At 42.6% G+C, this 22,038-nt stretch overlaps 1 protein-coding gene across 2 annotated transcripts; it reads right to left on the bottom strand.

The window, feature by feature from the left end:
* Positions 1-1,516: 1,516 nt before the first annotated feature.
* Positions 1,517-21,696, bottom strand: LOC124268229. Of its 2 annotated transcripts, none has more exons than XM_046703263.1 (10): positions 21,118-21,696; positions 19,048-19,183; positions 17,414-18,070; positions 10,587-10,755; positions 9,990-10,169; positions 8,795-8,964; positions 7,626-7,744; positions 5,941-6,121; positions 4,165-4,226; positions 1,517-2,077 (listed from the first exon to the last, which is right to left on the bottom strand). In XM_046703263.1, exons 1-10 carry the CDS (start codon positions 21,289-21,291, stop codon positions 1,904-1,906), a joined length of 2,022 nt encoding a protein of 673 aa, XP_046559219.1. In that variant the 5' UTR covers positions 21,292-21,696; the 3' UTR covers positions 1,517-1,903. The 2 variants fall into 2 exon arrangements, with proteins under 2 accessions (XP_046559219.1, XP_046559218.1); XM_046703262.1 differs by having other exon boundaries at positions 10,587-10,758.
* Between the last annotated feature and the right edge of the window lie 342 nt (positions 21,697-22,038).

Consider the following 22,038-nt stretch of genomic DNA (forward strand, 5'->3'; position numbering starts at 1 on the left):
TATAGCTTGCACGTTTATGTAAGAAATTAAATAATTCACTACTAATGAACTGAGTGAACTAAACTCACTCACTAAACCCGCTGGTTCACATGTCAACCCGCTGGTACAAAAGTCATATTTCGTTTCCTGAGTGGAGACATTTTACATTTTGTAGAAAACCAGTGTATTGATCCCTTAAAACAACACCGTTTTCACAACATCAAACATCAACTAAATTTGACAGATTTTTTACTTAAGGTGTTATGGCGCTAACCCCTCGATTGGTTTACTTAAATAAGTAGTAATGTTGAACATGAAATCAGTGATTAGAGATCAATAGCAGTACAACTGCACCACAAAAAGTTATTCCCCGATTTTCCAATATAACAATTTCTAAACACGACGTCGGCCTCGACGTCGCCTTCGACGTCGGCCTCGACGTCGCCTTCGACGTCGATTTTGTTTTTTTGTCGTAGATCATTCTTGTGTATTTCTGCACGACGTCGTGGTCGACGTAGTCTTTTTTATGCGACGTCGTGGGCGACGTAGTTCTTTTTTTACGCGCCACGCGATGGCAATTATAGGACACCATAGAAATATGCTGAGTGCGGCGTATCACTCACTCACTCACTCCTTGTCAAAAGGCTCCTCATGAATATTGTGACCATGGAAACACCAGGAGTATACGTATTGCGTATGCAAAACCCATGGATGTTGTACATGTATGAAATTAGGAAGAAACACGTGTCACGACACGACTCTACAGACGCCTGGCATAATCAATTATGAGGAGACGCCTTCAGCCCACAGAAATGTCAGCAGAGTGTCAATCAGGTGAAGTACCGCCAACATGTTTGGTGTTCAGAACATTGTGATCAGTAAACCTGAGCAGTGACCAGTGCTATATATTGAGTTCGGGAAGGTAATACAATGCGAGTGAGAGAATATGCCGGTGTCTTTTTCTCATGTATGTAAGGGGAGCTAACTGTTGCCTCTCTCCTCACAACACATATCTAAATACGAAACCATTCTTTGGTCACAGCAGTAAATGCATAAAAAAGGGAGGGTGATCTTCTGTGTAATATACTGGACATTATAAGTTAGTGATATTGGTATTTTTATGATTGATATTTTATCGGTGTGTCAATGAGTCAATAGATCATTATTCATAATTTCAAAATGTACATATATCCCTAAGTATTTTTGTCCTGTATATGTTCTAAGCAAGCCCCTAACCTAAAACATGACCAGTCTGTCAAAACTATTCTCTAAATGAATATTGGAAATTTTAACTATAAATTGTATATTTATATACTTATCCTATCCAATTATTTAAAGTCAAGCCATCAAAGCAATTTTGAGCACATCCATGGTCTTGTGAAATGAGCATCTGCCTGGAGGGTGGTGTGTTGGTGGTTTGATGTCTACAATTTTCAACATGTAATCAACAAACACTATATCAGAAGAATTCTGGACATACTTCTAAATCATCAAGTTAAGTCAGAATCTTGAATCAAAATGAAAACACAACAAGCAATCTATTGAAACACATTTTACTAACAGTTCATCATAAACGTATCACAGGCTTTGCCAAAATTACATTTGTATCGCAACTCCAGAGAAATTACTCGAAAATAACCAAAATGGAAATATCTAATCACATAAAACTGTCAAAAGTTTTGCAACAACCTTTAATATTTAGGAATTTGAAGTATTTTTGTAATGGTTACAAAATAAAACCCCACAAACCAAACTACTTGTATTTATCTGGTTTAGTTAATACCACTGTACCATGTGCATACATATTCTGGAATAAACAATGGATTCTACAGTACACCTTCACTGCAAAATTTCTGAAATAAACAAAACAGAGCTCTTCAAGTCCTTGTACGAAATTCGAGAAAGAAAAGTCTTCTTCAGAGCATCACAAGCAGAGGTGTGTATATGGCTGACAGAGGTGAGGGTCTGTTGTGCTGCCAGTAGTACCACCCATTCTTGGACGTCCTGCATGTGGATTGATCCCCCCAACTTGTGTACAATGCTGTGGCATGAACAGACACAACTGCATCACTGTGGCAGCTACTTCCGCAGTTAGTCTCTGTAATGACAAGTAGTGAAATATGAACATTTGACAATCAATGATTGATTGGTTAGTCAGAAGTTTATGTGTTCAAAACATCCTGAAGCGACATAATTCAATGGATTTGAAAAAGCTATTTTGTTATCAGATTCAAATCACAATTTTCTCAGTCTGTTATTATCATAGATATGATATATTCACATGAACAAAATTAAGATTCATCATCATTCATCTCATAATTAGCAGGCTAACAATCAAGTACTTTCATGGACGTCATGGATTAATATTCTGATAATGAACAAAATTCTAAATAACAATCAGAAAGAACAGTCAGCTGACCTATATATGTCGATTTGTAGAATGATAAAATCATGCACAAATCCAATGTCTCTGCTAATCTACCGAAGAGAAAATTGGTTGACAATGGCAGCATTGTTCACAGACAATAACTGTTTCTACCATAGTCCCAATAATGGTTCAAACAAAGTTATTGTACCAAGCCACGAAGTGGGAGGGGGGATATAGGTTCGAGCTCCGTCCATCCAAGACGATTGGGCAGAAACTGTTATAGATAGGGAAACCAAATTTTGTATGTATTTTCAGGACATGGATGCCTTGATGCAGTTTAAAAAGGCAAACGTTTTACAATTCTTTACAGAGTTAACGCCCTTGTCATGCGTTTCTAGACTTAGTGCACAGTATCCCCAATGGGAACAGATTTTTTCATTCAACAACTTATGTATCGCAATTTGCAGGAAGAATGAATAGTTGTCAAAATAGGAACCGAACACTGGTGGGGGATATATAGTATGACCAGAAATTATTGAGAATTTTAGGAATATGTTTAATTGGATTTCTAGTATAAACAACCTTGACAAGCTATTAAGTGTTTGGTTTCATTCAAGAGAGACAACTCTGTTTATCCTTTTTCATTAGGTTTGTGAAGAGTTATCCCCCCTTTGTTTACTTATCCTCTGACAAATATTGCTGAAATGAAAGAAGAGGTGGTCCGATATTGGGACAGCATGGACCAAGACTTTCTAACTTCTTTGATCAGTTGTATGCCCCGCCGCATTGAAGCCTGCATTGCTGCCCATGGTGACTTGACAAAATACTAACTGTTCACCTGTCTTTGAATCTGGAGTTATGTTCTGCTAATATTCACATTAATACGTGAGTAATGTGTGAATTTATTTTTAAATTACAATCTTTAAATTCTCAATAATTTCTGGTTGTACTGTAGATGACCATGTCTTATTGTTTCATTTACTTCAATATCTCAATACAAATTGACTATGGTTTCATACTGCTGTGTGCAATAATTCAGCACCTTCAAGATTGGCGAGTAAGTGAGTTTAGTTTTACGCCGCACTCAGCAATATTCCAGTTATATGGCAGCGGTATGTAAATAATCGAGTCTGGACCAGACAATCCAGTGATCAACAGTATGAGCATCGATCTACACAATTGGGATACGATGACATGTGTCAACCAAGTCAGTGAGTCTGACCACCCCATCCTGTTAGTCGCCTCTTAGGACAAGCATGGGTTACTGAAGATCAATTCTAACCCAGATCTTTACAGGTGCCTTTAAGACGGAAGACACCAGAAACCAAACAGAAGTAATTTTTATCACATCAACCATAAGGTCCTACTTTGGCTGTCCACAGTTTATCATAAATCTTTGTTGAGATAACAGGCGAAACAGGAAAAAAGAGTAATGTTGCAACAGAATCAGTTTATTCAGAATTCAAAGGAATTGTTGGCTTTATGCTCATTTCAGCCATGAGGGGAAATTATCCACGGCATCCAACATCAGCAAGTGCGACCAATTGGACCAAAGGGATAGGGCAGTCAGACTCACTGTCTTGGTTGACGCATGTTATTGTATCCCAATTGAGAAGATCAGTGCTCATGATGTCAATCACTTACTCAATTATTAACTGGCCACCATCAGCAGAAACATTGCTGCCTTTAACAACTGACAGACCGATATTCCAACTTTTTCAATGAAAATGCTTACACAACTGTTCTATACTGCTGAATGCTCTGAAAATAATACTGGGGAATGCATATTAAACCATGTATCAAGACATCGTTCTTACCCTTGTAGGATCTCGACCAAGAAGGTTCCTGATCAGGTATTTAATAGCAGCAGGAACGTCATCTGTGTAACAAAGTAACATTATATGATAAACAAGAAGACAAAGTCATCAATATCCCCCGCAATGGCAAAATACTCTTCATGATTATGTCTACGAGTTATGATTATGTCAAATATTAAGGTGTGTATATAGAAAAGTGGAAGGAGAGTATTGAAAGGTTTTCAAAGTTCTGCTCCAGATAGGAGCACTATCACCAATTTCAGTCTATGTCAAACTTGTTGCCATGGAAATGCCAAAAATATTTTATTCAGAAATCCAAAACTACCAAAAGGCACCAGTACACCACCAGATCTATGTATGTGCCAAGTTTGGTGAGGAAACATTGAACGGTTTTAGAGTTCTGCTCCGGAAAAGTGCACTACCACTAAGTTCTGTTTTAGTCAAACTTGTTGCCATGGAAACGCCAAAAATATTTTATTCAGAATTCCAAAACTACCAAAAAGGAACCAGTACACCACCAGACCAATCTATGTGCCAAGTTTGGTGAAGAAATAGTGAACGGTTTTAGAGTTCAGCTCCGAAAAAGAGCACTACCACCAATTTCATGCTAAGTCGAACTTGTTGCCATGGAAATGCCAAAAATATTTTATTCAGAATTCCAAAACTACCAAAAGGCACCAGTACACCAGCAGATCTATGTATGTGCCAAGTTTGGTGAAGAAATAGTGAACGGTTTTAGAGTTCTGCTCCAGAAAAGAGCCCTACCACCAATTTCAGGCTAAGTCAAACTTGTTGCCATGGAAACGCCAAAAATATTTTATTCAGAATTCCAAAACTACCAAAAGGCACCAGTACACCACCAGACCAATCTATGTGCCAAGTTTGGTAAAGAAATGTTGAACGGTTTTAGAGTTCAGCTCCGGAAAAGAGCACAACCACCAATTTCATGCTAAGTCGAACTTGTTGCCATGGAGATGCCAAAAATATTTTATTGAAAATTCCAAAACTACCAAAAGGCACCATTTCACCACCAGACCAATCTATGTGCCAAGTTTGGTAAAGAAATAGTGAATGGTTTTAGAGTTCAGCTCCGGAAAAGTGTACTACAACCAATTTCAGGCTAAGTCAAAACTTGTTGCCATGGAAACGCCAAAAATATTTTATTCAGAATTCCAAAACTACCAAAAGGCACTAGGAGACCATCAGATCTATGCATGTGCCAAGTTTGGTGAAGAAATATTGAACGGTTTTAGAGTTCTCCCCCGGAAAAGACAAATGTGCACGGACGGACGGATGGACGGACGGACGCACGCACGCACGGACGGAGTCCATTTTAATACCCCCCGAAAAACGCGTTGCGGGGGATAATTATGGACAAAAGATGATACTGTAAGTATAATTATCATAATCACACAAAAAACAAATTAAACTGTGTAATTTTTCAGATTAGCTGTTGACCATAAATGGGGAAATTAGCAAATTACTATTTCTTATGAACATCTTTCTATATTAACAGGTTTATCAGGTTCAAGTCTCAGAATAATAAATGATCATTTTAAGACAATAGAAGATGTTTTCGTAAGCATGAATAAGGGAAACATGTGAGGGGAGCTAAACACTGATAAAGAAGCCAGAAAATTACATGTAATTATATTACTATGAAATAAATTAACAATACTGAACACCAACGTTCCTCTGTACCAATGTAGCGAATGAAGTCCATGTATAAAAAATCTCTCAGCAGTCTGAAGATCTGACATAAAATGACCAGCATACCTGGGAGGGGTGGAAGTTCATCTTCCCTGAATGTTTTGCTGTCCAGCCGATGTGGGTTGGTCTTGCTGCGGTAGAATGGGTTGTCCTTACCAAATATCTCATATGCTAAGGCCCCAACAGCCCACAGGTCAGCCTTGCTGTAGTCCAGGATAGAGGACTTGCCTACTCGAGCACATGCAATCTGGAAATAAGGTTTTGTTTATGTATGAACAGAACATGTTGAACAGTATGTGTTCAAACCTACAGTGATAATGTACGAGAAAAGCTTTAACTGATAAGGTCAGAAACCAAGGTCGATTCATGGATGATTATCAGATAAACAATTCCACAACCAGTTGACCCAATTCAATGAAGGGACACAACTCTGTACCCTCTGACTGAACCCAAATACCCCTTCCCCCTCAAGGTATCCTCCAGGTGATTTGAAATAATGCCAATTTGTCCGCTCAATTAGTCCGAGTTAAGCCTAGGTGCTAGTGTTGAACATGTTCTCCATGATGAGTTGAATAAAGCTGATGAAAATTTCAGTGTCTGAATCCATATAAAACAAGCATTGTCACTAAGGTGACATAATCCCCCGCCGCAAATTATCAAATCAAACTTAAAAAGTAATGAAAGTTTAAGATGAAGTTAAATGTCAACAAAAACATGACCAGTCAACCTCTCTTGATATCTTCTCTTTAGTTGTTCAAACACACAAATATTTTCAAGACTGACTCTGACCTTGACATGAATGTCATAGTGTATGAAATATGCAAAAATGGTACTAAAGAAATTGCTTATTGACAAACATTCAAGAGAAGTCTTGAAAGTCTATGAAGAAAATCCAGTGAATTCAGGTTAACATGCTGAAATCTTGACAGTGTCGCAGTGACCTTGAAAGTTATGTGAAGGTCACCAAAATTGACTGGGCCCTGCGCCTTCATTAGATGAAGCTTGGTGTCAAATATGAAAAAAATCCAGTGAATGTTTTTTGCGATATCTTGCTGACTATCTTAACATGCAATTTAACATGCTGAAATCTTTAAAGTGTCTTTTGTGACCTTGAAAATAAAGTGAAGGTCACCAAAAATCGACTGGGTCATGTGCCTTCCCTAGATAAAGTTTGGTGTTGAATATGAAGAAAATCCATTTAACTGTTCTTAAGATAGCTTAACTGTCGCTATGACCTTGAAAATAACTTGAAGGTCACATAAATCAACTGGGCCCTGCGCCTTCCCTAGATAAATATGAAGCGAGCGGTTCAAGAGTAAAACATTAAAATCCCCTTGTGACCTTGAAATGAAGGTCAAGGTCACCAAACCTGACTGGGACCTTTCTTAGACTGTGATGAACCTAGGTACGAAATATGAAAAGAATCTAGTCAATGGTTCTTAAGATATTCTAATTCGCATGTACAGACGGAGCCTAATACTATATTCCCTGCTTCGCGCTAAATGTGCGGCGGGGAATAAAATACACATGAGTGAGTGAGTATGGTTTTAGGCTGCTTTGAGCAATAATCCAGCAATATCAAGGCAAGGGGCCACCAGAAATGGGCTTCACACACTGTACCCATGTGGGGAATCGAACAACCAGACGCTTTAACCATTAGGCTACTCCACAGCCCCCTAAAACAAGCACATAAAAGTGCAACACAAAACCTAAATGACTTACTGGTGAAATATTGTATGATATTACCCTACCTCAGGAGCCATGAGTGCAGCATTGCCTCCCTTGTTTATTTCACTGGTGTTGTATGGAATTTGCAGACTGTCTTCACATAAACAGCAGCCAAAATCACTAATCACCAAAGTGGGATGATCTGCAAAGACAGTTACATTAATATCACACCGTGGGCGCTACCATGAAACTTCTGGAACCAAAACATGTCACACTTTGACGAAAGTTGGATGCCAAGAAAAGTTAGTAATATGCCAGATTGCCCAGAGGCAAATAGCTGTGTATGTACTATTTTAACAGTATATAGTCAAAGCTAGGAAAAATTATTAATGATTATTTAGGACTTTATTCATGGTCTGATCCTAAATTATGTTCAGGACACTGTTTTGTTATTAATCCGTGCAAATACATGTCACCATGCACCAGTCATGCAAAATATATTCATTTCTTTCAGAAATCTTTGGCATTTTTGCTGAAAGCTCCGTCTCCGATATTTATCGATAACCCATCAATATTACCATAACGATTACTGATCTCTACCATCTATAAATAACATGAGTGATGAGTCCTCATATCCCCAGCAAAGGAAAGTATTTGTTATGAGTATATTTCTGAAACTCATAACTGAAATAATTGTTTAAAAATTCCAAAATGCACCATTTCACAACCAGACCTATATATTTTGACAAAGACCTATTGAATGGAATTCTATATATAATCATTGTGAAAGATTTGATCGTTTAACTTCTTTTGAACAGTATATATTGGTGTCCATCAACGTTTTCTTTTACAGTAAAATTAAGTTGCATGCTTTGTAGAATGGAGCCCTGGATCTTAGTCTATGAAATGTGCTGATACTAGCATTGCAACCTTGGGTTTGAAATCATTTTGTATTTTCACTTGTCTTGTCTAATGCTGAAAAGTGTACTTGAATTGCAATTGCAGACTTGTGTTAATCTTGAACACTTCATTTCAACATTTTGAAATAATGGAAAGGGGAGTAACTGTGCATATAAATATTGTTATGCATTCCCCACCATGATTGGTTAAAAATTCAGACCCTATGGCATTCCCCACCATGATTGGTTAAAAAGTGACAATATGACATTCTCTTATCAACAAATCCACTCATTGTATGCAACATGTTATTTTCACAGTAAAAGCATGTTGTTTTCCTTAAGCAAACAAGCACCTTTCCCATTAGACACATCAAGCAAGAGATTGTCACTCTTCAGATCACGGTGAGCGATTCCATTCTGCTGAAGGCAGACTACACCCTCCAGGAGCTGGGCCAGCAGGAGACATCTGGTAGCCATGCTTGGCGACTCCTTGTTCAGAAATTCTCTCAATGTACAGGTGTACCTGGGGACACACAAAGAAAAACAACAACGATCAATGCCCCAAAATTCTAATTACACCATACACCAATCCTTGGCATTAACCGTTAAACTATGGTGTCAGTGGGGTAGCCTAGTGGATAAAGCATTTGCTTGTTATGCCAAAGACCCGGGTTCGACTCCTCACATGGGTTCAATGTGTGAAGCCCATTTCTGTGTCCCCAGCCATGACATTGATGCAATATTACTAAAAGCAGGGTAAAAATCAACTCACTCATTCATCCCAAACTTGAAGCTAACTCAATTTTAGGTGAATCAGAAACCTGAATCATTTGCTTCAAATTTCAGATATCAAAGATGGAATATGGAATGAACAGAAAGATACTGACTGACTGAGTTTAGTTTTACGCCGCTTTTAGCAATATTCCAGCAATATCACGGCGGGGGACACCAGAAATGGGCTTAACACATTGTGCCCATGTGGGGAATCGAACCCGGGTCTTCGGCGTGACGAGCCAACGCTTTAACCACTAGGCTACCCCACCGCCCCAACAGAAAGATAGGATTCAGAGTATGGGAAATACTATAGAACATGCATAAGCTGGTTGTTGAATGGTTTCATTTAGCATTTTCATGAAAATATAACTGTTATTGTTATAATGATAATTCACATGTGTTTTACACCAATATAACTTGCAATATAATTTATCCCATGTATCATGAGTGAGTGAGCAATATTCCAGCTATATGGCAGCGGTCTGTAAATAATCGAGTCTGAACAGACAATCCAGTGATCAACAGCATGAGCATTGATCTGCGCAATTGGGAACCGATGACATGTGACAACAAAGTCAGCAAGCCTGACTACCCGATCCCGTTAGTCGCCTCTTACGACAAGCATAGTCGCCTTCTGTGGCAAGCATGGGTTGCTGAAGACCTATTCTACCCTGGATCTTCACGGGTCCCATGTATCATAACATACAGTATTAAACAGTATCATAGTGTTGTACCATTATACAACTAGTCTTCACATATCTTTGTGACACTCACCTTTTCATTAGGAGGAACATGGTCATGTTTCTTCCGAAGCCATTGGGGTCAATTCTTGATGGGAGGGCAGCTGGGTAGTGTTGTCTGTTGTCTGGTAGATCGGGCACGCTGTCTACGAACACTCCATGCATACACACAATGTTCGGGTGCGGAGCGACAGTTTTCTTCCTCACACGGTTCCTGACATGCAACCAAAACAGTTGTACTCTCAGTATGAAAGTTTGAGACAGTCATTTGAGATTGTGAATTACAGTTTTGATTTATTTTGGAGACATTAGATTGATTTACTGTTGTGACAGTCGGACAGCCCAGTAGTCACAGTGTTTGCTTGTCACTCAAAAGCCCAAGGTTTGATTCTCATATGTGAAACCCATACTTTTGTCAATCAATATCTGCTGGAATACTGCTAACATTGAACACAGGGGACACACTTTTTCCCTTTAAAGGCACCAGTGGGGTAGCCAAATGGTTAAAGCATCTGCTCGTAATATTGGAGACCCAGGTTCGATTCCCTTCATCATGCTCATGGGTACAAAGTGTGAATGCTGTCCCCTGCTGTAACATTGCTAAAAGTGGTGTAATAACGTCCATTGTTACCCATTATGCCAGGAATCCCGCTGCATGTGAGAATCCATCATCCTCATGGGCAAAGCTTCCTTCTCCATGGCCTTCAACACAGCCTCTGCATTCGACTCCACATCGTAATTGAACATCATCTTCAAGGCCAGGTCATAATCACAGGAAGGAGTAGCGTCCAGCTGGGGGTCTACTGCAAAATATTTATTACGTCAATCACGAATTTTCTTAAATGTGTTGAGCATTCAGCAATATTTAAGCCATATCATAATTGAACATCACATTCAAGGCCAGATGAAGGAGTAGCTTCCACCTAGGGTTCTACTTCAAAAATATTCAGAACATCAATCTCCCTTTTTGCTTCTTGTTTTATTGAGCATTCAGCAATATTCGAATTAACCTGTAGAGGTTTCAGATTCTTTGAATATATTCCTCCTTGGGGTACTTATAAGCATTTAAATGTCCATTTAAAATCCCTACGACAGTTGTAACGATATTTGAATAAAAAATATTTACAAAACAAAAACTTCTTGTGAGACCACCCTTACAGGGCCCTCCGGCCCCCTACAGCCAAGAGCAGGTAACTCTAGACAATAACCTCGTACCTCACTTTCCATGCTGAACGAAGTCAGACAGAATGTGGGGAGGTGGGCGGGCGTACCCCAAGGAGGAATATATTCAAAGAATCTGAAACCTCTACAGGTTAGTTCGATTCTTTTTTATATATTACTCCTTGGGGTACTTATAAGTATAAGACAGACTCCTAAAGACGGAGCTAAGGAGTGGCATTTTGTTCGCATAAAACACCCCCGACAAGAAGTGGAATTTCCCAAGCTAAAAATAGCAGAAAAAAGCTCACTTACCCGGTCACGTGTCCACCATAGCCAATCAGGCGGGGGCATGAGCCAGGGTCAGGGTCGAACATAGTATAATTACAATGCGAAACCTCGCTAATGTAAACAGTCGAGATAAACCCTCCCTCCCTCCTGTAATCAATCGGAAGTGAAGATAAGGGGGTCCCGCAATAAGCCGCAAGAAACAAAATGCCGTAATACATCTATTAAGCAAAGGTTTCCAAGGCAAATAAGTCTAGAGCAGAACGGAGTAATGCAAAAGACATGAGAATAAAAACCATCACCACATAAAACCCGTCACCAAGGGGATATGGAAAAAAGCTTTTTAAAACCCAACACCAGTGAAAAATCGGCAGAGAATGGTCCATGTCATAAAATCCTCGAAAGCTCTATCGGCTAGAGAGGTGGAACCATGCCCGCTGGAGAGAACTGACTGACCGAACCGAGCACGCTCACTGGAGAGTCTGTCAAGTTGGTACGATTGGCAAGTCCCACGGGGGACTAATCCGCCAGACAACCGGACGGATTCTGTCCACGCCTGCTAAAAAACGCTGCACAAGAGGGTGCTGCCCCAAGAGAGCACCGTCAACAGGAATATGAAACACAGAAATTGCCGTAGAATATCCTCGAACAGTTGAAGCCGCTAGACCAGCATCCAACCGAGACTGGAGGAATTCTAAGACAGAGACTAAATCTGCAGAAAAGGGATCAAGAATCCCCCTGTTGTTGACACACCAGCGCGAATAACAGGCCCATCTATCCTCATATTGAACGTTTGTCGAATCCCACCGCGAAGCCAGAATTGTGTCAGCAACTGGTGCAGGAATTCCGCTCGCTCGGAGAAGGATATGCCAGGGCAGAAGGATATGCGGCAGTAAGAGGGGAAGGCCGTTGGCTCCGACCAGAGGCCTGAGACTGAGTGTTCGCCCAGGACCCCCCCCAATCCTGTGAGGGGGGCGTCCGTCTGAACTGAGAGGGAAGGTGTCGGGGTGTCTAGGGGGATCCCCCTGGACAAATTCCCGACGTCCGTCCACCACCGCAAGTGAGGAATTAACCACTCGGGCGTTGTGAGAATAATCTCGTAGCTCTGCGAGTGGGACCACAGCTGCGCTAACGCTTGCTGAACGGGTCTCATCCTCAGACGCGCACGCCAAACCACATCCACTGTCGCCGCCATGTTGCCTAGCAACCGAAGCCATGTTCGGGCCGACGCATAGGGCGACTGGAGAAACTGTAACACAGTCCTCTGGACTTTGACGATACGGTCCGGAGCGAGGGAAACAATGCCCAGCTCCGTGTTGAATCTTGCCCCCAAGATACCAGATCCTGCGTCGGAACGAAGTCTGATTTTTTGAGGTTGATAATCCAGCCCAGTGACACCAGAGTATCCATCACACACAGTTAGGAAGCTCTGCTTCACTGAGGACCTAACGCCTAACTGAGCTGGGATTAGCATAAGTTTGGTGAACACCCTTGGCGCCGTAGAGATGCCGAAGGGGAGCACACAAAACTGGTAGCACGTCCAACCGAAGGAGAACCGGAGGTACTTCTTGAACTCGGGGTGCATTGGAACATGGAGGTACGCGTCGATTGATGTAAGTCTCGACGGAGGAGATCACTGACCTGAGTGTCTCCATCCTGAAAGACGGCACCTCTAGTAACTTGTTCAGCCCTCTGAGATTCAGAATGGGTCTGAACCCTCCGTCCTTCTTGGTCACTAGGAAGTAAGTGGAATAAAAAACCCCTCTCCTTGCTGACCCACAGGAACCACCTCGATGGCTGCCTTGTCCAGTAAGGACTGAACTCCGGCACGGAGTACTTCCGCCTTCACCCGGGAAGTCGGCACGGGAGTGTGCCGAACCCCGGAGAAGGACGGTGGATCTCGCCTCCACTGTGGCAAATGCCCATCCCTGAGCGTGGACAGGACCCAGGGATTTGTGGTGGCTGCCTCCCACTCCCGAAGGAATAGTGACAACCGGCCGCCGACAGGGACGTTTGGTATGAGGCAATGCACCCCCACAGTCGGCAAGTCTCCGCTTGCGTGTGTGGGTGGCAATAAGGGCTCTGGGGGAAGAATCAGCGGGAAGCTGGGGCTGGTTTCCCCCTGCCCCGAAAAGGCTGCTGCGACTGAGCAGGCCTGCCCTTGCCTCTAGCTCTCTTACTCCGCTTGGCCTGCAAAGGGGCAGTCCAGGGCACAAGGATATGCGGCAGTAAGAGGGGAAGGCCGTTGGCGAGGAATGGAGGGCTTTTCCAACAAAGGCTTAGAGTCTTTGAAGGTAGACATGGCCTCCGCGGCCTCCCGTACAACCTGCAATGCCCCAGGGAACAGGGAGGACCCCATTGTGTAAGGCAGAGACAGGAGCGCCTGTTGCGTGGCTGGCGAATAGCGCGCCACGGATAACCATAGCCGACGCAAGCCCATAACGGCACCCATCATCTGGCTGGCGCAGCACCGAATACTGTCCTGAGCCAGATGAGAATGAACACCCGTTAGCTGATGCGCGAGCACCGGCGCCGACAAGTCGGCACCACAAGCGCTCTGATCCACCAGCTGACCCTGTTACGCCGACAGGTAAGCTGAGTGGACGGCCACTTTAACTGCTGGGCTGCGCACCGGTAATACTCCTCATAGGACCGGTACGCAGACCTCAGCGTAGGCACATTGTTAGGAAAAGGGGGGAGCCGCCTGCCCTGCCTGGCCGAGGCCAGGGAAGACGTGGACGACCCCCCTAGAGTAACGGAAGCGAAAACACATTCGTCCACCACTGGCGGCTCGAATAGCGCATCCTCTCCCAACTGGTACCTTTTGCCGACGTCGGGTAAATCAAACCGCGTACGGGCACCAGTAAGGAGAGGATTAACCACCTCACTCACCAGTGATGGCAAAATGCGGAGACGAACCTCGGCAACCCGGCTGGACGCGAGAGCCTCCCCCGGGAGCCGAAACTCAGCGGGATTGGCCGCCTGCACGGGGACAGCCACCTGGGGCAGGACTCCGGCGATCTTATCGCGAACCTGCCGCAGGGACGACCCAAAGGAGTACGGGACTCCAACCTCCGACTCCTCCCTCCCTTCATCCTCCTCCATATCAACCTCGGTACAATCCTCGGCTGCCGTACTCTCATACTCAAGAGAGATCGCCGAGGGTACCTAAGAGGCTGAACATGAAGGGCTCAAAAGGTCGAGAGGAGCCAGAAGGGACGAGTCGCCCTGCCGGGTGAAACCCAGACCGGGGCACCGAGGTGTCCGAGAGGAACCTGCCGCGACAGGTTTCCGGGCAGCCCAGACATGAAACTAAGGGAGAGTGCCACAAGGCTGGTCGGCGGAGGCACACTATCACCAGGCGGCCGAAGCCAGGATCAAGCTGCCGGCGGGAGGCGTTCTCTGAGCCGAGCTAGGAGCCTCGGGCGCGAAGCCTAACCCCCCAGAGGATCGTGCCCGATCGGTGCCCCGAGCGATCGGGCGTGCCCAGAGCTCCTCCCACGGAACCCAGACAGCGCGCCCTGTCAATCAGGGATTTCACAGACGACATCTGTTCCTGAAAGAGAGTAGTTAATGAGTAAAACGAGACAACGGGTGCCGATGCAACAGGGGGTGCGTTGGAGATAGGTACAGGGGCAGGTGTAGATACAGAAGGAGAATTTACAGACTTAGCAGATGAAGCCTCCTTGGTAACTTTCGCCCGTTTGGGAGCCGATTCCGTAGAGGAGGCGGCTCCCGAAGACCCCTTTTTTTTACTGTGAGAACGTTTGGACGGGGGATCCTGAGCCCAGATATCACCCCCCGCCCGAAGCAAGTTGCTGTAGAACAGCTTATCCACCCGCCTGGACTTAACAGTCTTAGGTGTGAAAATAGCACACGCAGGACAACCTGTTTCGTCGTGATCAGTCTCCATCAAACATCGCAAACACACCTCGTGAGTATCCCTCACGGGTATAGCAGCGAGGCACGAAGTACAGGATTTAAACTGCAACAAGTAAAAAACCTGTGCAGTAACCTACCCCATACATACATAAATATATGAAAAAACACGCATGGGCGACCACAACTAATGCGATAATGTAAGCATGAAGTTGACAATAACAAGTAAGACACACTGCAACAAAACTAACAATTACGACTGTAGCGGGAAATATAGAAAATGCTAGCAGCGGAAATAACGCCCTACATGTAATAACATACAAATAAAAAATACTATAACCACACGAAACATTGAAAACCACATGGGAAGCCAATGAACAGTGAGGCTAGCGAAGGGACCTGTCCGCCATCTTGACACGCACCCGGCGAGCCGACAGCGACAGGGACCAAGTTACAACCAAAAAAGATGAATGAAAATGTTCAGAACAAGTCTCCAAATCGCCCATGCAGGGAAAAAAGAGAACCATACATACAGTAGCTGTTTCTGAGACACTCATAGTCGCTTAGGAAATTAAAATTCTTTGAAGTGGACCCACGTCTTGCCAGTGAAACGACAGCATGGAAAGTGAGGTACGAGGTTATGGTCTAGAGTTACCTGCTCTTGGCTGTAGGGGGACGGAGGGCCCTGTAAGGGTGGTCTCACAAGACGAAACGTAGTTTTTGTTTTGTAACTATTTTTTATTCAAATATTGTTACAACTGTCGTAGGGATTTTAAATGGACATTTAAATGCTCATAAGTACCCCAAGGAGGAATATATAAAAAAAGAATCAAGCTTTATAACAGTGGTCTGAAAATACCAATCTAATGATTGACATGATCATGATGATGAGAACAGATTATTATTTTTGGGCTACACTTACTGAAGCATTATAATTCAGTTATTTATATCTCATTTGGGGAATATTATCACTATCATTATGCTTCATCATTCGTCATAAATCTACTGAAAAAATGGAGAGCTCGACCATTGTCTAGTCTCTCAATATTCAAGCCATATGATAGTGGTCTGTACATAACAGCCCAGATTTGACAATCAAGTGATTGACATCATGAGAACAGATCGAAACCTTGATATGCACTAAGTTGGACCACCAAATCCATTTAGTCTCCTGTCATGACAAGTATATGATCATGGCGACCCATAACCCTGGGTCAACAATCGCCCTTCCACAAGAGACCTGCATATTTGAAATGTTTGATGCAGTTTGCGAAACACATATGCCATTAGCTTACAACAACTCATAACAGCATGTTACAATTCTAGAATTCATATTGGGGTGGTGGGGTAGCCTACTGGTTAAAGTGTATGCTCGTCACGCTGAAGGCCCCAGGTTTGATTCCCCACATGGGTACAATTGGTGAAGCTCATTTCTGGTTTCCCTGGCTGTAATATTGCCTGAACATTGCTAAAAGCGTAAAACCATAATCACTCACTCACTCACTCACGAATCCATACACTGTCTCACTCATATCAAACCCAACCGGAGGTGAGGTGAAATTGGGTGAGAATATTTCGCTCATATGACAACATGCATGCGTGTGTATGTGTATGCACGGCTGCTTGTACTAGCCCAGACTTAAACTGGTTTTATAGTGCTAGCCCACTGAGATACCATGCCGCAGTGAAGCATGAATACCCCACTCAGACACATTATACTGAACAGTCCTTGTTGTACCCATTAATGCCGAGAGCGCCAGGCAGGGACCAACAAGTACCACATTTTAACGTCTTTTGGTATGACACGTTCAGGCATCGAATCCGCAACCTTCCGCTCTCCAGGCGGACGTTCTAACCACACCACGGAGGCGGCAAATGCAACTGGAAACGAAGCATCCACAGAGAACCCAGCATAAGCGAGTGAGAATGGTTTTACGCCGCTCTTAGCAACAGTCCAGCAATATCACGGCAGGGGGGCACAAGAAATAGGCTTCACACATTGTACGCATGTGTGGAATTGAAGCTGGATCTTCAGTGTGACGTGCAGACGCTTTAACAAATAGGCTACCCCACCGCCCCTACCCAGCATAAAACAAATAAATACTTTGATTTTGATCATCATTTGTGACTGACCTTTCTCTTCGTTATCTGACGGCACCTCTTGCATCAGAAGCTTCTGTTGCTCCACCAGTACCCCAGCCGTATGGCTCCCTGGTACACCATCATCCTCGAGGATGCTCATGTCGCTGTCTGACTCTTCTGACATGCCAGATGATACCTCCACACCTGGGTCGTCATCTCCAGTCTTGTACATCTTCATTATCAAAATGCTCTCATCTTCAAGAATGGCGATGTCACTGTCAGAGTCTTCTTCTGCAAGCACGCTTTGATCCATCTTTTCAGTGACAGCTGGACCCATCTCTTCGCACAACTTTGGTGCGATCTTTTCAAAATCATTGCCCATTCCTTCTAGTTCCTGTCCAGTACTGCCCAATGAGTCAAGTATGCTGATATCGCTGTCTGACTCAACCATCATCTCTTGATCTCCTTCTTCATCTGATGGCCAAGCATACCTTTCTGGTTTCAGTTCCTCCTCCTCGGTGTCCAGGATGCTGAAATCACTGTCAGAGTCTTCAAAAACATCTGCTACCACCTCACTCTCTAGGATGGACTCATTTGATATAAACGCAGCCTCAGACTCCAATTTGCTTGCAGTTTCATTCCTGGTTTCATTGGCAGGTGGTTGGACTGTGGTATCATTTGATGTACAAGGAGAATCAGGTTCTTCAACTGTAAACCACAAAAGGTTATTATTTAGCAATATTATTACTTATTATTTTTGGTAGATGTGGCTGCACTTACAAAAACATTACAATTCATTAATTTACTTATTATTTAGGAACTATATTTTAGATCTACATGGTGATTGACAAAAACAAAATTCATTTGTCATAAATCTACTGAAAATATAGAAAACTTGATCTTTGTCTAATGTCTCAGACCTCACAATGAGTCTGAACCAGACAGTCCAGTGATCAGCATCATAAACATTGATCTACACAGTTGGGATATGATCATGATGATGAAATGTGTCAACCCAGTCCCCCCTATCCCACTAGTCTCCTCTTTTGACAGGGCCGGTGGGGTAGCCTAGTGGTTAAAGCGTTGGCACGTCACGCCGAAGACCCAGGTTCGAATCCCCACATGGGCACAATGTGTGAAGCCCATTTCTGGTGTCCCCCACCGTGATATTGCTGGAATATTGCTAAAATTGGCGTAAAACTAAACTCAATCAGTCATTCCTCTTTTGACAAGCATTGGTTGCTGAAGACCAATTCTGACCCAGATCTTCACAGGTAAAATTCTTATTTACAACAAGATATTTTAACATTCCTGTGATCTTTCCATCTTTGATATAGATGTCAGCTCTTTATACCTTGTCACAAATTAAGTTTTAAATTTACTCACTTGTTCCAAAAGCCTGAGACCTGGACCACTTTGAACACCGTCTTTAAAGATGTTAATTTGCGTTTGTGTGCATCATACATAACCATGGAATGTGCTCTTATGGAACCGTATTTATCAAAGCACTTCATATATTTCCAGTTTCAAAGAGTATCTCTCACTAAAAGGTTTTCCATACTCGCACTCAATCATATATACAAAAGGCTGTGAAAACAATGACCAGTTGCAGACTGCTGAGTTAAGGATGTAAAAACATTCACAAACCACTAACAAAATGAGAGATGATCTCTTCTTGTGAATACCTTTTCTTCCTCTTTGACGTACTTCGTATACTGCAGCATTGCATCCTTTGTCTATCAAAGCTCCGATGTCCAAATCCTGAAGTCGAAGAATGGGCACTCCACTTGATTCAGATGCTGATTTAGATTCATGCAACTCCTGGGGAAAAATTTAAAAAAAGACATGGTAAAGAGTAAATAATCCCATTTGTCAGACATCCCAAAGTTAAAACAACAAACCATCTGGTTGAGTGCACAGCTAACACCCAGCCTGTTACCTCTTGATGAAATAGGAATGGCCCATAAAATAAATAACAGAACAGAACTTTATTACAACCCACGAGGACAAAAACCCCAAATGAAGACCTGTGGACAAAACCCCAAAACATGTTTTAACTACTGAGTGATTGGCTTAAGTGACGTGTTTTTATTGAATCAGTAATAGAGATTATCAGGGATAGGGATTAACAGGCACCATTAATTAACTTAGTATTTCGTTTGTAAACATTGAGGATGAAGCTTCATTATTGATTAGGATTAACTGACTTCAAGAGTATTAAAAGCTTAATTAATCAAATTAGTATTTAGATATGTACACATTATTAAGTATTTCAACTCACTGTCAAGATCTCCATTGAAGACTTTCTGATTGGTGTTGGACATGACATCAGGTTGTGTTGAGAGGCAAATTAGTGCTCAGATCGGCTGAATAAATATTTGACTGATAAACAACTTTCATTATTCATTAGGAGCTTTTGGGGTTTTTTTGTCCTACATGGTGGGGGTTTTTGTACCAGGGGGGTTTTGTCCGCACACCGTCAACCGGTGAGGCGTTCGACATTTGAAGACGGAAAACCTTCATTGGCGGTGAATACTCGGTGAAGGCTTTGATGTGAGCTTTTTTTCTAATGTTTTGTTGATATTTCACAGGCGCGAGCTTTTTATATGTTATTCAGGGGTGGAAATAACTTTAAAATTGCTAGTGTACTCCGGTACAGTGGCACATGTAAAATCACTTGCCCTAATAGTTTTTCCACTATACCGGCCGTTTTCTTGTTGATTTTTTAAATAAATAACATTATTAACATTGGAAAGTCAACTGGACACCAGTACAGCGTGATATACAAATTTGCTTGCACCACAGAAAAAAACACTGGACTCGGATGTCCGGCAATTTCCACCCCTGGTTATGACAGTAGATTACCGATTTAACTGTTTATATAAGTGGTGGGAATCGGTTGAAATTTTATAATCGATTATCGGTTGCTATCGGAAATACCCATCCGATCAATGATTGATTGTACAATCGGTTATACTAATTAAGAATTAAATTTTTTTACGTCTTGTGCAATTCCCAGGTAAACATATAAACCCTTTTACAATACTGCAATACTGTATATTTGTCATTTTTTAAATCGTACCTGGGGTACGTATCTGTAGTAGAGCGTTAGCGGCAGTAGCCGGACACATAACAGTGAAAACTGAACAACTCACAGCGGTACCCATCGATTTGGACTAGACTTATAAGATGTGAAGGGAGACAACTGCTATGTATAATGAAATCTACGGAAACTCTGTAAAAGCCTTAGTCTGACTGAGATTCATACTACTTGTTTAACGACTGATTCGGTAGTAACCGGACACTGTCGGCTTAATCCGGACAGTTGTGCGACAGTACCCGGACACTCAACATTTTAAAAAAACAAAACATGCAATTTACACAGAGAAGATCTAGCAATACATTCCAGTCAGTACTAATTAACACCAAACACTGTCCCCATCATTTCCTGCATTCTTTAAACTTTCAATAACATCTTGCAAGATACGCCTTTCCGGCAAAACACGAATTAAATAAAAACAATCAAGCTTTGGGCCTCCACCTCTGATTGGGCCACCGTGTGACATTCTACCCGTATAAAAGGGTGTTATACTTAATATTTTATTGTCCCTAAACAGTGGACCAAATACGGATGTCAACTGCTGTGGTACGCGCCCGACATGGGCTCCAGCGATATCGCGTACAAGCTGTCTATTTGGCCCTGTGCCGACGACCCTTCAGCGATATTGGGGTTTCCGAAAAATAACACTACTCACTCTGATTTTGGAAAATACGTTGTCCCTTTCCTCCTGACTTGACAGGTCGTTTTTGGCTGAAAAGCCCAGCGAGACGAAGGCAAACAGTGGAAGGTTTCTCCCTCCTCTGCCAATTCCGGCAGCAATCAATCGCATAGCAGCATCGCGCCTCAAATTGGCTGCAACTGTTTTCATAGAACTTCGCGGGAAGATACCCGTAAAAACTCTCTGGGAAAGACTTTGCTTTTGCACTGCCAAATGGATCCTTTCTGCAACTGGTGTGGTAAGTTGTGGCAACTTTGGAAATATTGGTCTCTTTGGCACCCTTCCAGCTTTCTCAAGGATAGACTTCCATATCTGTCGGCCATGTTGGATGATTTGCTCGGTCCAAATATTTCCTCCGAATATGTCGGCCCCCCTTGTGGCTTTGGACCACAAGGGGGGCACGAGATTTAACAATTTTACTTTCAGGTTGTCGCGTTACTGTCACTGTCGCTTAAACAAAATGTCAGGCCCAAAGGCCCATGAAAGAAGGTGCAATATCACCACCGATGTGTTGTGATCACGCACCTGCCGCTGTGTGGCGTAATTTGTTTTGATCACGTGGTACTGTTCAGTGACACGTGACTTTTTCCTACAACTACTGATCACAAATACAAGCGTCAGTTTACGATTTTGACCAGATAAATGGTATTTTAACACATTAACTTCTCAACTTGTTTCTCTGTCTTTATTCCACTACTCTTACCTTACAGTCCAATGAGATCAATCAAACAATTCATACATACGAGTATAGAGCACATACATATTTACATGAATTATTACATTTTATTATTTCCATGTCATTATACCACATGATTTCTAAAATTGTTATAATGTACATCATTTATGTGTGAAACGTATCTGTATTTCTTGTACCTGCTGTGTTTATATTTGTAGTTT

This window comes from Haliotis rubra, unplaced genomic scaffold (genome assembly GCF_003918875.1).
Source record: "Haliotis rubra isolate DU_JTF1 unplaced genomic scaffold, ASM391887v1 Scf137, whole genome shotgun sequence".
Lineage (NCBI taxonomy): Eukaryota > Metazoa > Mollusca > Gastropoda > Lepetellida > Haliotidae > Haliotis > Haliotis rubra.

Excerpts from the sequence above, each read along its gene's own strand:
- LOC124268229 (XM_046703262.1), bottom strand. The coding sequence starts at position 21,291 with ATGAAAACAGTTGCAGCCAATTTGAGGCGCGATGCTGCTATGCGATTG. Across the intron at positions 10,759-17,413 it reads GTCAGATAACGAAGAGAAAG|TAGACCCCCAGCTGGACGCT; the intron begins GTCAGTCACAAA and ends AATATTTTGCAG. Across the intron at positions 10,170-10,586 it reads CGGGATTCCTGGCATAATGG|GAACCGTGTGAGGAAGAAAA; the intron begins GTAACAATGGAC and ends GTTGCATGTCAG.